Genomic DNA, 17,934 nt, shown 5'->3' on the forward strand with positions numbered 1-17,934 from the left:
TCAATCAAAGTCACAAGGAAAACCCTATGGGAGGGGGAAAGGGATGGGAGGGGAGACAGGGAGGTGGGAGGCAAGGGGGAGGAAGTGGGCTGGAGGTAAAAGAGAAACCCCATAACCTCGGGGACACTCCCTACTGATCCTACCCCCAGGACAAGGTCCCTCTGTCCCAGCTACCCTTCCATACTGACTTCTGTCTCTGGGACTTCCCAGGGTGGCTGCTGCCTGGGTGTAAGGTGGCTCTTTAAGAGACACACAGGTAGTGTCCTGGGCTTTGGTTTCAGGAGCCAGGGTGCCAGGCTGGTTGACGGCAGAGTTGGGAGGCTCAAGGTCAGGGTCTCAAGGCTAGATGCACAGAGGCAAGACGCCATCAGGAGAAGGTGGCCGTGTATCACAGCAGGGACTGGAGGGGTTGTCACTGGGGATGATGGCTAAGCCTCGGGCAGTGGGGTGGACCCACTGCCTCAGAGGAAGGGCCAGAGAAAGTCGAAAACGTTTAACTTTAAACCAAAAGGCCCCTGATTTATAAAGGGGGGATACTGAGGCCCCAGGGTGATGAAGTAAGCAGGTGGAATTGGAGCCCACTTATTAAGATACCTTTAACAGGTTTTTCCCATATCCCTATAGTCAAGTGAGGTTACTTCTTAGAGCCATGAGGGGAAGAAGTGGGTGAGAGCTGGGCCAAGTCCCACCCCCGACTGTGACCACATAAGTCCTAGAGGAACCAGGTGGGATGCGTGTAGTAGGTGGACTGGAGCCCCCTAGACGATGCTCTTAAATAAAGCTGTCACGACTCTTCCATCAGGAGGGATGGGCTCCAAACATGAGAGTTTCCAGAGCCGTGACTATAACAGGAGTGGAAATTTATCCCTTCTAATTATGTAATTGCATAATTTTAGGTAGCATTGGAAATTATGTAAGGCAGACTCCCAGGACTGAAAACCTGGCCTGGATTTCCTCACCTGAGAGCTCCCGTGCGGACCAATGGTTGAGGTTCAGCTCACTATGCTGGGGGAAGGGGACGGGACAGATGGTCAGAGAAAACCAGAGAGAGATAAGTGTGTGGGGCCATTAAAAGTCTACAGTGGACTCAGTTACGCTTCCCCGAGACTTCTCCGCAGTGTGGAGAGAAAACTGTTTATAGAACATGCTCTGGTCTCCTTAAAAGAGAAGAGAGGTCTGGGGAATGTGGCACAGTTTGCAGAGTGCTGGCCTAGCTTGCACGAGGCCCTGGGTCCCACCCTGGTTGTCACATAAACACATAGTGCATGCCTATAATCCAGCACTTGAGAGATGAGGAACTGAAAGCCAGCTTGGGCTACATGTGACCCCCTATCTCAGAAAGACCTACTTGTGCCCGTTGGAGCAGTGACGGCGGTGGGAGACACTCTGAGGCTTCTGCCTCTTTCCTGCATATCTTCTCCTGCAGCTCTCTCTAGACTTACCCCCAGAGTCCTAGCTGGGCCCTCATCACCAACGTGCCCTGAAGAACCACAGTTGCTTATAGCGCCATGATGGGATTCTACAGTCTCGGGTGTGAGGCTCAGCCCCTCTGTGCCTGCCTGCCCTGCCTCTTACACCTCAGGGCCCGACCCTCCACTGCCAAGAGGAGGAACCCACCCTCAGTATTCCTCCTTCCATGGTCTAGCACACGCTAACAGCTAACAGGTAAGCTGAGATAGTCATTATCAGAAAGACGGCTGCCAGATAGAGCTTAAGGCTGGGCACTGGATCTGTTGCCCACACCGAGGGTGTCTCAGCCCTGTCAAAGTGACACAAGGTCCAAGGCCTCCACTTTCCATTTACTCTCATTGATTTTTAAATTATATATATGTATTTAATTTGAGAAGCAATAGGGGCCCTGATGGCAGAGGGGTTGAGGGGATAAAATTCTCACATCCGATTTCAAGAAAGAACAGACACATGTCTGGGCTGATCTTCTCCTCAAGGGAGAGGGAGGAAGTGGGCTGCCCAGACTGGGGGGGGGGGGTCTGGAACCTTGATGTGGGGGAATGGGAGGGACAGGGGCATTGATTGGCAGGAAGGAGCAGGTTCCAGAGCCCTCGCTGTGTCTCCCAGGCCCAGTGGCAGGCAGGGAAGATGAGTGAGCCTGACTTCAAGCCAAATTGCCTCGCCAACAACTGCAAACCACTTCACCTGAGAGATGAGGACTTTTGAGACTGCAGGCATGGAATCTGGGTGGAGGCACTTTCGGGGGTGGGGTGGAGGGGAGGCCCGACTCCAGTCAGAACTGGGGACCACCTCCCTCCCCACAACACTGCCAGAGCCGACAGGCTGGGGCTGTGATTTATCTTGGTGGCTAATTAGCTTCTTTTCTTGTTAGTCACTTATGTCTACAGTTTTCACAATCTAGTTTGAATGGGATGGCGGGGTGGGGATGGGGTGGGTGGGGGTGGGGCGGGGAGCTGCGTTTCTTCCCAGTCAATGCCACGGTGGCAGCGGCAGGCAGGCAGGCAGATGCACTACCTCTGGCACATCTTTCTTAAATTCCCGGCGGAGTTCAATGAAATGTTTAGGAGAAAGTCCGCTTTCCTCCTGTGGCGCAGACAGCTCCGAGGCGACAGAACTAAGCTCCTTCTGCAACGAGAGAGAGAGAGAGAGAGAGAGAGAGAGAGAGAGAGAGAGAGAGAGAGAGACAGAGAGAGAGAGAGACAGAGACAGACAGAGACAGAGAGTGAAAGAGACAGAGAGACAGAGAGAGACAAAGAGAGACAAAGAGAGAGAGAGAGCGATTGATTGATTTGTCTTCTTGTTGCTGTTGAATTTTTGTACAACAGTGCTCTGAACAAGTTTCTGTAACTTACAAGGCTGAGAAATGGCGAGATATTGACTCCTGGCATGCATGAAAAATGAAGAAACAAAAAAACCCAAAACAAAACAAAACAAAAGGATGAAACACAAAAGGTCCCCAGGATCCTGTGGGCTTTTTTCATTTTTGCCCTTAGGCACTGGGCCAGACAAAGTTGAACTGGACGGTTTACCGACATGCCTCTTCATCACTCCCCGCCCCGCACCCCCCCCAGCCCCACCTCTTAAATTTCCAAGGAGCGATGGCATAAGCCTGTCAGTAACTGAAGAAAACATCTCCAAAGCGTGTCAAAATAGCAGCGCGTGGCATATTGTATGGGCACTTTCCCCGCTCGCGGGTGCTGCCGACAGCTTCCATACATCAGCGGCGGGCGCAGCTCCAACTGCCGCTTTCTCCCTTAAAGGCTCATAAATTCGCCTCTTAAGATATAGATGGCTTTTTAATTCCAGCAAATTTTGGAAAAATGAAGGTGCCGAAGAGAAGTACGGTGACCTCGGGTGTACCCCACGGTAAATCACCGAGGGTTCCCAGAACCCTCACCGACTGAAAAGGAACAGACTGGGGGGGAGTGGGGTGTAGGGGAGCTGGCCTGACTGTGTGCGCACTCAGGAATCAGACCAGGGTTTGGCCACACAAGACCAATGATGGAGAGGGAGAGGGGTGTGTGTGTGCGCGCGCGTGTGTGCGAGTGCATCATAGTGGGGCCTGCTGCTGGGACCTATGTGCTTGATCGCCCCTCTTGAAGCTTCCTCCGCTGTCATGGAGGCTTTCGCAGGAGTACAATTCAGCAGGAGTTGTCGTGACTCATTTGCATAATCCAAGGAACGCTCTGTTTGTGTGGCCTGCACTGCTGGCACGGACTTGAACAGGGCTCCCCACCCCCAAGGACAATAACTCCACGAACCCTCCTGCATCTATCACCCGATTATATTTGCAGCAATCAAGACCCATAATTTCCTAAATCCGGTGGTGCAATAAATTCCTGCAATCAGATTTATTAAAAAAAAAAAAATACACCCGCGCGCGCAGATGCGGGGAGCGCATTTCCAGGGTGAGCTCTTTAATCCAACATATGTATGACGAAGTGCGGCGCGTAATGAAAGACCCCATTTGTCACCGCTGATACACATTCGTCTTGCACACACAATGAAACCCTTTCACCATTAGATAATGAAATGAAAGGACCGTTAACCCACTGCAAAGCCTTCTCCCTGTAAAAGACGGCTAGTATCTGAACTTCCTGCTCCAAGGCTATTTACCAGTGTCATAGGCCTGATCCCCCCAAACCTGTGAGGATGGCTCTGGCCCCTGGAACCCTTTTGGGGGGGCAATCTAAGAAGGAATGTCTGTTTCTAGAAAAACAGCTAACTTTTGGTGAAAGTCCCAAGACTGAAGGTGAGTGGGATGGGGGTGGGGGAGGTGAGCAGAGGGGACAGAGGCACCAAAAGACACTGCTTAAAACCTGGGTGGCTCTCTCCAAGGTGCTGAAGCATCAGCATTGGGCAGGGTCACCTCCGCGCTGTCAGCCTGAGGACTAGGAAGGATTTTGAGATGGGTGAGGGATGGGATAGAGAGGGAAAGGAAGAGAAAAGACATTTGCCACAATTTATGCATTCATGGGTATACACACACACACACACACACACACACACACACACCTCCCAAGAACTTGTAAGGCCAGGACAATAAGGCTCTCACATCGTAGGGGAGAAAGAACTGGAACACTGAGGTCCACTGAAGTTTTACTTAGTTTTTAAAGGTGTGTTTTTCTCATCCCAGGACAAAAAAAAATGGGACATGGGATGCACCACGGATTAACTGTGTATCTGACACTGTGAGTTTTATGAGCACTTATTTTTAAATGTTGGAGCCTAGGCTCGCCTGAAACTCCCAAGGTTCCTGCCCTAGCCTCCTGGGATCACGGAGCATGGAGACACCTGCAGGTGTAAGCTCCCCTCTCGGGGACCCTGTACCTCTTCACACAGCCATACTTGCTCGGAACCAGTGTCTGCAGTCTGGATTTTACTTATTTCTTCCACCGGAGGCGGAGGCGGGAGCAAAGGGATTGCAGCACAAGCCAGATGACTAGAGTTCAGACCCTTAGCACTCACCTGAAAGCTAGGTGGGTGTGGTGGCCTACTGATAACCCCACTACATTGGAGGAGAGATGGGGGATTCCCTAGAGCAAGCTGGCTAGGCAGACTATTCAAGTGTGTAAGCCTGGGGGGATCAACGGGAGACTATGTATCAGTAAATGAAGTGGAGAGTAACTGAAAACATATGTAAGGTCACATACATATGAACCTGTATACATAGAAGAATGCCCGCCCCCTCCCACCCATACAGGAAATAGCCATGCAGAGCATATCTAGCTGTCAGTGTGGTATAACCCCAGGGCTGTCCCTCTATCTGTACATCGCTGATTGCTGATGGGTACAGATCTGACTGACGGGGCCTGCTGACCGCACCAAGTCCAAGGGCCAAGGTGGTGAGGCAGGGGACATGACTAGCTCTCAGTTCTGGACCACTGCAAGCCCAGCTCTCCTGCCCACAGTCCTGATGGAGCAGACGCTATCTCTGTCGCAGACAAGAGGACCATGCCCTCCTCAACTCTGCCTCGGTGCATGCGGGATGCTTGCTGCGTTTCTACGGTAAATATGCAGGCGACAACGGCCGTGACAATAATAAATACAATTATGGTAACTACCATTTATGGAGGGCTTGTGTGTCTGTGAGAGGACTCAGCCAGGGGCTAGGAGGTGAATTACAGGCAGCCCTAATCACTGAGGCGGGGGCAGCTCCTTGGTGGGCTCTGGAGGCAAATTTTCTATGCCTGGCTTTTCAGGCTCCCATTCTCCTCCGCTCCCATTCTCCTTCCGCTGAGGATGTTTAGGGGAGACTGTTTTAAATAATTCAAGATCATAATGTACCCTGCCAGGAGTTCAATAAACACTGGCTGATATTCATCTCTTCCTTAGACACACCGGGTGTAGAGGACACCCTGTTATATCCAAATGCTCTAGGTTTTCACAGGTCAGTAAAAATATCATACACACACACACACACACACACACACACACACACACACACACACACAGAGGGACAGGGTGCCAAGCAGAGACATTAAACTGATCCCCTTGTACTCTCAAAGAAAGGGCATTTGAAAATCAACAAACTCTGAGATGGAATGGACAACTGGGCTCTTTTAAACTAAACACACTCAGAAAAGCCCACAGAACTATATTTATTTCAAGAGAACAGAAGACGTCTCCGAAACATAAGCCAGCCACGTTTTCTCAAGTCCGGCTTCAGAGACACCCTGCATCCAGCTAGCGGGCCTCGCCGGCCACACTCCTGCAAGACGTCATGTCCGACTCCAGCCATGATCTAAACAGTCCCAGACTTTGGGCCAGACCCAGGCAGGGAGGAGACACATGCAATTAACCTAACTAGCCATCAACAGCAGACAGACAGCCCGGAGCCCTGTGCAGACCATTCAAGTAATGATTCCTCATAAACGACCCATTTGCAACTAAAAAGAGATAATTTTAATGAGCTGCTGCGAGCAGATGATAGATGCAGCTGAGGTTGGAGCCAGCGAGCAGGGAGAGGAGAAGCTGGGGGGGGGGGGGCGTTGGACCGGCAGGGGCTCTGCCACTGGTCCCTGCTCTCTGGGATTGGTTTGTGCCTCAGCTCTGGGGTAGTCCGGCTCTTCAGCCCTGGGACTTCCTGGGCCTCAGAACATAGGAGCCCCCACCAACTTCATGGGCTGGAGGTTAGAAACATGTCCCATGTTCAACCACAATGCTACTCCACTTAAATTATCATATGTACACACACACGCACACACACACACACACACACACACACACACACACACACACACACACACACACACACACACCAAACTGGCCTCCCACTACACTGACTTTGTAGCCCAGGCCGGCTTAGAACTCTTAACCTCCTTGCTGCCATCTTGCTCACAGCTGGGATTACAGGTGTGTGACCCCACAGATGAACACCCGGGGTTGCCTCTGATTTGACATTTTATTGAGACAGGAAACCATTATGTATTCTAGGCTGGTCTCAAACTTTGGATTCTTCTGCCTCAGTCTCTCTCCCAAGTAGTGAGATTATAATAGGAGTTTGCCGCCGTGTCTGGCCTCATGTGTCACAGCTTGTCTGTCCCTGGTCTTTGGATAGTGACATCCCTCTCCACTACCTGCTACTGGGAAGATGGCTTGGTGGGTAGAGTGCTTGGTAACATACACACACATACATACACAAATACACATACACACATGTGCATGCACAAACACACTCACACATAGACACACATATACTCACACTCTCATAATACCACATACACACATACCACACACATGTATGCACCTATGCGTGCACAAACACACTGACACACATACCTTTCACATACATGCACATAACTATACACAGGCGCGCACTCACACTCTTATACAACACACACACATCACACACATATACACATATCATATACATATACCACACACACACATCACACATACATATCACACACATACACATCACACACATACACATACCATATACACATATGTATACATGCCATATATCATACACACATGTACTCATATTTACATATACATATCACACACACACACACACACACACACACACACACACACACACACACCCCACAAATGAGGGAAGTACTGAGTTCAAATCTCCAGTGACCTGTAGAGAGTGAGATATTAAAGGTATGCACTTCTTTAACACCTCTCCGCCAACATGGGGCAGACAGGTGATGCCTGGGAGTTCATGGCCAGCTTGTCTAGTCAATCAAAGCAACCCTGTCTTATACCATCTGACACAAAACCAATGGAGCTGGAAGATAAAAGCAGCTAGCATCACTGTTCTGACGAAAGGCTGGGGAGCTCGGCAGTGTGCGTCAGCTAACTGACTGGGCCTGCACCCCAGTAAATGCCTGGTGCAGAAGAGGTCTTCAGACATCTGCTGCAGGCTTGTAGTGGAGCAGTCATGAGCTGCGCCTCACAACAGCAGCGAGTGTGACAGGCCCATGGATCCAGGGGAAGGTAGGCCCAGGCACACCAGAGAAGGAACAAGTTCTGCAGGCTGCCCCAGCCAGCCAGCTGCATGTTGCCTTGCAGAGGGGGCCTCGGATGACCCAGGATGGAGGGCACCCGCTGGCCTGCCACCATCAAGGAGACAGAAAGACAGATGGGCCTCGCAGCCCACTGAGATGGATAGCTGCGCCAGGCGGAGACAGACGGGTTTACTAGAGTCATCCATCACTTCCTGTGCTCTATGTAAATTTCCAGCACCAAGATGTATTGGGCCAATTATCTGGGCTGGGGCAAGGGGTGGAGCCTGAGAGAAGGGGTCTCAGCCAGGCTGAACTTACTACATTCCAGCAGTGCCTCGGGACAGTTCAGAATGAGGCCAAACCCCAGAGTCTGGGTATAAACTGAGGGCCGCCCACTGCCCTCACAGCGACTGGCCTAGTGTAACTGCTGTAGGGCACACTGACACATGGGACCTGCAAGGAGATACGGCTATGTGCCCATTGGTTCTTTTTCCTAGGCTGCTTTGGGGGATAAGCATCGGGCACTGACAAGGGGAGCCCTTCTTTTAACTGTCTGTTCATCTATCCATTAACCCATCTGTCCCTGCTTCCGCCATCTATAATCTGGTCACCATCTATCCTCCACCCACCTAGCCATCCATCTACCCACCTATCCAATATCTATTCATTATCCATCAATCATCTACCTACCCATCCATAATACGTCTATCATCTTACCCATTATCCTTCTGTCCATTTGCCTCTCCTCCATCCGTCACCTGCCTATCTACTTACCTCGCCAACATCTCTCCATTATCTATCCATCATCTATCTCTCATCTGCCCATCTATCCATCAGTCCATCCACCCATCCATCCATCCATCCATCCATCCATCCATCCATCCAGACACCTGTCCACCTATCCATCCTCCATCATTCATATATTCATCTGTCCACCCAACCACCATCTTTCCACCATCCATCTGTCCATCCAGCCCATCGTTTATCCATCTGTCTTTCCACCCATCTAGCTGTCCACACAATTGCCTACTCACCCATCCTCCACTCACTCATTCACTCAACAATTATTTTTTTTCAGTTCCTACCACAATGTCAAGGACTGGCCCAAGCCCTGCCGATGGGGCACACCTGGTCATACAGGAAGTGAAGACAGCAGGAGCCTCCTAAGTCCTGCATCAGTTCCCAAAATTCTGGCTTCCGGAGGTCCAAGGAGGCACTAGCTTGCAGTCTCGGGAGGCCCCAGGCTGATGGTTGGTTGGTTGGTTGGTTGGTTGGTAGACAGGAAGTCACCTGCTGCTAGTTGGCTGGTGGACAGGAAGTCACATGACACTAGTTGGTATCTTCCTTGCTCTAATCTAAACCCTCCCATGGGTCACTGCTCTGGACACATGGGGTCCTACCTGGCTCCTGAGGACATCAAACGCAACTCTGCCTTAGGCCCTCTGTAGTGGCTGGGTTATCTGTCAGCAATGCTGTTCTCCCGAAGGCCCATGGGTTTTCCTGTCACCTTCCCAGGAGTCTCAGCCCTTACAAAAACCCACCACACCTCCTCCTTAGAACAGCAGATGTCTGTTCATCTACCCTCCCTCACCTGAGCCTCTGCCATTTCTCCAAACACCCCTCACCCATTCGGATAGCTACTTATAAATTGTGTCTACACACCCGGAATCCTCCAGCATCTACCAGGGACAGGAGTATCTGGCTCAGATCACTACCGTGAGTCCCCAGTACACAGCGGGCACTCACTACTTGCAGTGTGAACGAATGTCTGAGTTAAGGGACAAATGGAAGAGGGACCCGCCAGACTTGGCTGCACCCCCACGCGCAGCCATTGCTCCCCCTCCAGCTCCCCGTCACTCCCCAGGTATCTCGCAGGAAAGCAGCCAGCTCCTGCCACTGCAGGACCCGGAGGTGGCTGTCCTGGAGGGAGGGCGCCAATCAAACCCATAATCACCTGGCACAAGCCACATCCGATGGCGTTCCCCTGCCTTGATTACTACTAGCTGTTCCCAAGCAGCCTGGCGGAAGTGCCCCGCCCCCCACGGGGAACCCTGAGGGTATCAATGAAGGAGCTGGGGATGCCTCTCACTTGGCTCAGGGCTGGCATGAAGGTGAGGCAGGCTGGGCAACCTTTTCCTTTCCTTTGTCAAAGGAAGAGATGGGAAGGGACACAGCAGCAGACAATCATTCATTCCTTCACTTATTCATTCCTTCACTCATGCATTCCTTCACTCATGCATTCCTTCACTGCCCCGCCCACTCCCCAACTTCTCATTCACCGCTTCCTTTGTTCGCACACTCATTCAGTTACCCGCCTATCCATTCATCCTTTCATTTACTCATTATTCACCAAGCACCTACTATGCCCTGGGGCACTCGCTAGGGCTCCAGGTGGTGGCCCTGCATCCATCATGGGAACTGAATACCACCTCGGCTACCTAGAGGTCTGCGTTTCTAATATGTGTTCTTGCAATCCCCCAAGATCATGCAACTGCCCCAAATTCACAGTGAGGAGCAGGCCAAACAGGGCTCTGGACCCGTCTGACCCTCTACTTGTCACTACACCATCTGGGACGCTAATGCACTTGTGACTTGTTTCCTTCTGGCCACACTTGGATCAGCTTCTGCTCTGAGGCCCAGGGCAGGAAGAAAGCTTGGGGGAGCAATGGGGGGCTCCAGGGAAGGTCTCAAGATTACAGAGCCACTGAAGCAACCAGATGCCAGCTGAGAAGAAAGTTGATCAGGCATTTTCCTAAGTCAGGTGGGACCCAAGAGCTTCCATGGGGTAAAGGACTAAGATGGTCACTCAGGATATCTTAAGAGCACTGCACAGAGGATGGTGGCTTCCTGACAGTTAGGTGGCTCTGGAGCGGGGGCCTGAGGTGTGGCTGGAAGCCCAGGCTGCTGGGAACGTCTGGGAACAACTCAGGGGACTGGGTCAGAGAGTCAGTGTAAAAACAAAGGTAGCTGGCTGCAGAGACACTGGCTGGGAAGGGGCACTTGTTCTATGGGCTTCGGGTAAGAGACAGCCAGGGGGGCTGGGAGAACAGAGGTACCCCCTGTGCACCTGCCTTGTGGCTGGGTAGGGACCAGACAGGGGACATACAGACCTTTGGCCAATGTCACACAGCTAAACGCAGCAGTGGTTGTAGCTGGGACCCATACAGCCTAGTCTCCCTAATTCAATGGTGGCTTTGCCAAGTGCTTGGTCCACAGTGTTCCCAGAGGCTTGGTGAGGATGGGGGGTGAGGGGGCAGGACTGCCACAGATGTAACTTCCTAAGCCAGCAGAGGCACCCCTAACAAACACCTCGCAAGCCTCGCTGGTGAAAGGAGAGATACAAGCGTTTCCGTTGAATCTTAACTGGTTTCCCAGCCCCAACCATTTTGAAGATAAAGAGGAAGACAGAAGCAAGGGACACATGCAGAGACACACACGTACATGGAGACTCTGACAAAACATGATAGATAGATACATACATACACACAGAAAAGGAAATATATTCACAAGGATACCCCCAACCCACACAGCAAGACGAAGGCCAGCACTAAAGTTTAGTGGTAGTGAGCTGACCTTTTCTACCCCAGGACATTTACACAGGCAGTTCCCTCTGCCCGAGGCTGTGGGTTTCTTCCATGCCCTCCCTCCCTCCCTCCCTCCCTCCCTCCCTCCCTCCCTCCCTCCCTCCCTCCCTGTGTCTCTTTCTGTCCCTCCCCTGCTCCCCTCTGCCCCAACCAGACACAGATAGTTCACAGACACATAATCATGGGAGACTCAGACCCAGAGGCAGAGTCTGAACAGAACTGTCTGGACTAAGAACATCTTTGAGAGCTGGGTCAGAGGCTAGCCCAGCCTGGCTAGTCCAGGGTTAGAGGGCAGGCTCACTGTCCAGCGTCTCACACAGAGTCTTGGGAGTGTGGATGGAGTTGACTCCTGTCTCCAGCTCCCCTTCTAGCTGCCTGAGCCCCAGTGTCCTGGTCTGTGGAATGGGGAGAATGCTGAGTAGATCTTACTGTTACTGGAGAGATAGAGGCTGGGTGTCAGGTTCGGTCCCAGAGGTTGTTCTGGAGAACAGGGCGGGACCACAGAATGGCAGACCTGGGTTCGAATCCTACATACTTCACTTTCAATTGACTCAGGCAAGTCACTGCTCTGAATCTCTGCTCCTCAGCTCTGTGTGAGGGTGCTAGGAACAGGAGAGGACCCTAGACTCCCTCTTAACTACTCCTAACCATCCAGAAAGCACCACCACTTGCCCGCCTTTGTCCAAGCTGCTAACCTCCAGCAAAGGCTATTTCCGGCTGCTGCCTCCTCTCTTGGCGCCCACCCTGGTGTGGCCAATGGAACTCAATGCGCAGACCTCCATGGGCGCTCTCACCTCTCCTTGGCTTAAAGTTCACCTACTGGCCGCTGTCTCGGACTGAGTCAGGTTGCTCTCTGGGGCTCGCTGGGGTCCAGTCACTGCTCATGGCCCTGATCTTTTGAAGGAGACACCTCTCCCTGACTCTCCAGGCACACCTTCTCCCATGGTGCCAGCCCCCTTTCCCACACCAGGACGTTTGCATTCGCAACCCTTGCTGCCTGAAGCCTCTATTGATCCCCACCATCTCCTAGGTCTGACCCGCCCCTCATCTGTAAAGCAGAACTTCCTATTCCATCCTCATAAAGCAAACAGCAGCCCCTACTTGGAAAGCATAGGTGTGATTGCCCCCAGGAAAGTCAGGCACAGTGGCATGCCCCCCGGGGGAGGTGGGGTCAGGCAGAGGTCGTGGTGCGGGGCTGAAGTGTGAACTCTAGTGTCTGGAGAGCGTGAGAGCGAAGACACAGGAAGCCATTCCTCTGCCTCCACACATGGTCACACACGGGTGTACGCATGAAGAATATGGAAGAAAAGATCTGAGCACTACAAAACCCTCACACAGATATAGAAAGCCAAAGAGTAATCTTGACACTTTCTTACTCTGGGGTTGAAACAGGAGAGGGATGGAAAGAGGCAGGGGACTTCCTGATGAAGTGGATGGAGCCGGTGGGACTGTAAACAGGCCTGAGCAGGCGCGGTGGCCCGTCCAGATGCTTTGGGCCTGTGAGTTTTGCTCATCTGTGAAGCCAGGCACCTTTTATCCTGACCTGAGGATCTGACCAGACAACAGGAGGAAAGCTGTCGCGTTTCAAGCACTCTCCATAATTGCTAGAGCTTAAAAACCAACAGGGACCCCACGCATGGGGCTCAGAAGCACAGCTCCTCTCTGCCCTGACTGTCTCTTCGCTCCTGACTCTCATCCCGCAGCTTTCCTTCAGTGAGCTTCAGGGAGCAGAACGCCCCTCTGCCAAGGTGGGGGTCTCGGAAACCTGAGCCCAGGTTGGAGAGACAGCTTGGTGGTTAAGATCGCTCGATTCTCTTGCAAAGGACCAGAATTCCTTCCCTAGCACCTACACGGCCACTCACAGCAGCCTGTAACTCCAGCTCCAACGGATCCAACACACTCTTCTAGCCTGTGTGCACCAAACTCACAGAGAGACAGACAGACACATAAATGATGGATAGCGTGGTCACTCCACATGCTGACATGCTACTCTGAAACACAGAGGACAAGGCAGCCATGTATGTGACAAGATACATCTTGGGATCACGGTGCTCAGGGCTGGAGCCCCGTCCCCATTTCTACAGATGGCAAATCCCTTGAGGCCGGAAGGAGCCTGCAGCGGGGCTGGGCTGGGCTAGATCAGGAGGGATCATAAATCAATACAAAGGACCTTTTGTGTGATGGGTATTTCTAAAGCATATAGCACAGAGGCCTTGTAACTCCATACACACCCAGACGCATATGTCAGGCTGCCTGCACATAGTAAGGTCAGTTTAGCCTAAGTTACACCTCAAAACAGCTCGCAGGAAGTCAGAAGGTGGGGGTCAGCACTGCTCAGAGATCAGCTCAGGTTTATGAAGTGTGTATAAGATTTCTTTCTAGAACCTGCCTCGTCTCGTCCCACGCTGGGCCACCATGACAGTAATTAACATTACAGCAGCACTCCTAGGTCTCTGTCTGTCACATTCCTGTATTACGGAGGGTGACAGTGGGAACTCAGAGGAGGTGCTTCCAGGCTCAGGGTCACAGGGTGTCAGTCAGAATGGGATTTGGGTGGCCCTTCTCTCCTGCCCGGGCTCTGGGTGCTGAGAGCACCCTGTGGCGTTGGAGGCAGTTCTAAGAAAGAATTCCGCCCCTGCCCTTCAACTTTTGGGTCTTCTGGAGGTGTTCGGGGACCAGCCTGATCATGTCTAGGTAGCTCCTAGTCTTCAACAGTGTTTTGCACATGCGAGCGCGCTCGAGCACACACACACACACACACACACACACACACACACACACACACACACACACACAGAGTCAGCCCCAGGTATAGAAACTGTCTTTTCCTACCAGGTGGAAACTTCGGATGTAAGTTCTGTCAGCCGACATGCCAGGCATCTTTCTAAAAATAACCCAAATCGGTTAAGCCAGTTTTGAGCAAGGAAACAGGCAGGGGAGGCAGAGATTTTAAAGGCAGGCTTAGCTGTGGGGTGGTGGTGGTGGTGGTGGTGATGGCGGCGGTAGGGGTGGCAGCGGCGGTGGCGGCGGGGTGTGTGTGTACATGCACAAGCATGCACAGGACAGAGGTTACCCTTGGAGGTTCTTTCTCAGGAATCAGGACGCCTTGGGATTTTTTGTTTTGCTTTGTCTTTTGCTTTTGAGGCAGTCTCCCCCTGAACCCAGAGCTCAGCGGCTGGCTAGGCTGTCACAGAGCACCAGCCTGTCCCCACCTCCTGTCTCCCAGCACTTGGCGCAGTGCTATGCCTCTTTTTACTTGGTTCTCTGGGCTTATGCAGATAGGATTGTACAGAACAAGCCATCTCTCCAGCCCAGCCTTTCCCCTGCCCCCCTCTCCCTTCCTTCCTCTTCTTCCTTTTATAAAAGGTGTTTTACTATGTATCTTTTATGTATGAGTGATCTATCTGTATGTACGCCCGCATGCCAGAAGAGGGCATCAGATCCCATTACAGATGGTTGTGAGCCACCAGGCAGGTGTCAGGAATTGAACTCAGGACCTCTGGAAGAGCAGCCAGTGCTCTTAACCACTGAGCCATCCCTCCAGCCCTGTTTGTAACAGCTCCAAACTAAATAAGAAAGGACTCGTGTGAAGGGAAGATGGTTGGGACCAGTGGCTGCACGGGTCTTGGGGTCCAGGGGGTACATGCGAACAACACTGTGTGGGTCTTTGGAGGCAGGAAAGGGGATAGAGTTGGCTTCTAGTGGCCGCTGGGTGAGTGATTGCAAGTAGGTAAAGCCAAGACAGCAGCTTCCACCATCAGTTAGCCAGGATCATATAAAACTAAATGTTCCCGCCAGAGAATACTTCTCACTTGGGGACACTCAGATGCCACATGCGTCCTGACGTACATTTTTGAGGCAGGGACTCACACAGCCCCCAGGCAGGCCTTGAACTTGCTAAGTAAGTAGCCAAGGATGCCCTTGAGCTCCCCAGACCCCTCTCCCACCTCAAAGAGCTAGGACAGAGCCAAAGCATGCCGGCTAAGCGCTCTGCCAACGCAAATGCGCTTTAAGCAGCACCTATAGCGGACAGTCATTGAAGACATCTGGAAAGGGCTCGCCTGACCCTGCTAGACCTCCTGGGCTCAGAGAGAGCAACATCCCAGCAGGTGATGCCATGCATGAAGCTAGGGGCCAGCAGGGACATGTCCTTCCGCTGTCGGAGTTCTGCTCCAGCCTCTGTCACACAGCGACATCCAGTGATATCACACAGGCCCAGAGCAGGCAGCTACTTTCTGATCCAAAGACCCAAACCCTTATTTCTTATGTCAACATCTCCCAATCTTAATCTTTCGAACTAGCTCAGGACAAACCTAACACTAATGCAGTTTGTAAACACGGCTGCTTCTGCACCCAGCCCGCCAGCTTGCAAACAGACTCGCTGGGGATTTGCTACGGCCCCCGCCGCTTGCATGTTACCGTCTGTTAATTAAGTGCAGAGTGGTGTGCCTGCTGTGTGCACAGCCCAGCTCTATAGGAACCCAGGAAGGGGCCCCTGTTATTATCTATATATATATTTATATGGCACAGAGAGGTTTACTCAGACAACGTGGTGCTGTTGAAAGGGACCCAGGCTGTCTTCTCCTGCTCCCTGGGACTGTCCCCAACTGCTCCCAGGGGCCTGCAGGGAAACTACATTGCCATTGCCTCCCACATGCTTTGCCCAGACCCTGACACTTCAATGACAGGCAGATAACGGAGCAGAATAGCAGCAGGGCCTAGCGTAGCCACCAACTCCACTCTCAGGACAGCGTGAGGTCCCATTGAGGCTTGTCAGCCACCCATAGGGAGCCCTGCCCCATCCCAGGCTGGGAAGTGGTTGGGATGGGGCTCATGACCATCCCCCACCCCAGCCAGCAGATGTGCAGCCGGGACAATGGGAGAAAATAGAAAGAGATTCAGGATTTGTTCTCCAAAAGATATTCAAATTACTTAATCAAGGGCCTTCTATGGCTGCCGCTCCTCGCCAGTCAGCAGCCGTCCCTGCTAATAAGAGCTGCTCCGGAGACCCACGCCAGTGTGTTTAAAGACATTCTGCAAAGTTTCTAATTATTTTAAATTGTTCCACTACACAAAACACCTTGGGGTTTCTCAGTCCACGGTGGCTGAGCCTGGGGGTGCCCGTGCCAGCCTTGGGAGGTGTGGAGGCACCGTGAGGCCCTGAGATGTGAGAGGGTGGCCTGGTTCAATTGACCCCAGGAAAACATCACTGCTGTCCTTCAAGAACATATTTCCCTCATGGCCACCAGGGTGTTGTTCCCAAAATGCCAGCCCTTAAAGACTCAGGTCTCACTTCCTAGTCTCTGAGTACCACAGCCATTCCCTGCTAGCCACAGAACATACTTCCCCCAAAGCTTTCTTGTCTCAGGACCTTTTGCTCCCTTAAAAGTGACAGAGGACTCCAAGGACCTTTGATCACACAGAGGGACAAAGATATGGCTTGATGGCTAACCACGCTCAAAATTAAAAACAGCAAAGCATTTGTTCTATCACTGTCAATGCCAGAGTGATATCATAGCTGTCAGAGTGACGTCATCACGCCTGCCAGAGTGACATCATCGTGCCTACTGGAGTGACATCATCACATCCACACTTGCAGCAACAGCTTGGAAGCTGTTGTGTGCTCACACTGTTGAGTATGCCCAGATATGGCGGCGAATGCCCATAATCAGACTGCTCCAGAGAGCTGGAGGCAGGAGGATCAGGAGCTGTCTTACTAGCTGTCAGCCTGAGCTACAGAGTAAGATCATGCCTCAAAAAAATAAAGACAAACAAACAAACAAACAAAAAAACCCCAAAATCAACCAAATAATAAAATCCAAGAGCACTCACCCACACCCTGGGAAATAACAGTCAAGTTAAAAACAGGGCCATCAAGATGGCTCAACGGGTAAAGGGGCTTGCTGCCAAACCTGATGATCTAAGTTTGATCCCCTGCACCCACATGGGGAAAGAGATAGCTGACTCCCAAAAGTTGCCCTCTGACTGCCACATACACAGAAGACATTAAATAAATGAATGAATAATGATAATAATAAAACCAAACCTATGAGGTGACATCAGAGCACAAAGACCATGCCAGATAGAAGGGACACACACCTGATTTGATAAAGAGCTATGTCCAACGTCAAAAAAACTCTTAAAGATTTAAAGAAAGGCAAATGAATAGAAGGACAAATGAGAGGAAACAGCAGGCAAGACACCCACATCAAGATGCAAGATGGCACAACCACCAACCAACCATGCCACCATTACACTACGGGTGGTGGTGCATGCGCACCTGAAATCTCACAGCCAGGAGGCGATGCAGAAGGATTGCTGTGAATTTGAGGCCAGCCTGGGTGACATTTCAAGTAGCCAGGCTAGTCTAGAGTTACAAGGCGAGAGGCAAGGCAAAAAAGGACAGTAGCAAGTGTTGGCAA

General features: G+C 51.8%; 1 protein-coding gene across 16 annotated transcripts in view; it reads right to left on the bottom strand.

Annotated features, from left to right (window-relative positions):
- Cux2 (cut-like homeobox 2) overlaps positions 1-17,934 on the bottom strand; it is a 192,454-nt gene that overhangs the window by 64,359 nt on the left and 110,161 nt on the right. For 14 of the 16 annotated variants that reach the window (XM_011248171.3, XM_011248166.3, XM_011248167.2 and 11 more), the window contains one exon: positions 2,485-2,595. The exons of the other annotated variants lie outside the window; for them this stretch is intronic. In XM_011248171.3, the coding sequence (XP_011246473.2) occupies positions 2,485-2,595 (111 nt within the window). The remainder of the gene's footprint in view (positions 1-2,484; positions 2,596-17,934) is intronic. 16 annotated transcript variants of the gene reach the window in all.

This window comes from Mus musculus, chromosome 5 (genome assembly GCF_000001635.26).
Source record: "Mus musculus strain C57BL/6J chromosome 5, GRCm38.p6 C57BL/6J".
NCBI classification, from domain to species: Eukaryota; Metazoa; Chordata; class Mammalia; order Rodentia; family Muridae; genus Mus; species Mus musculus.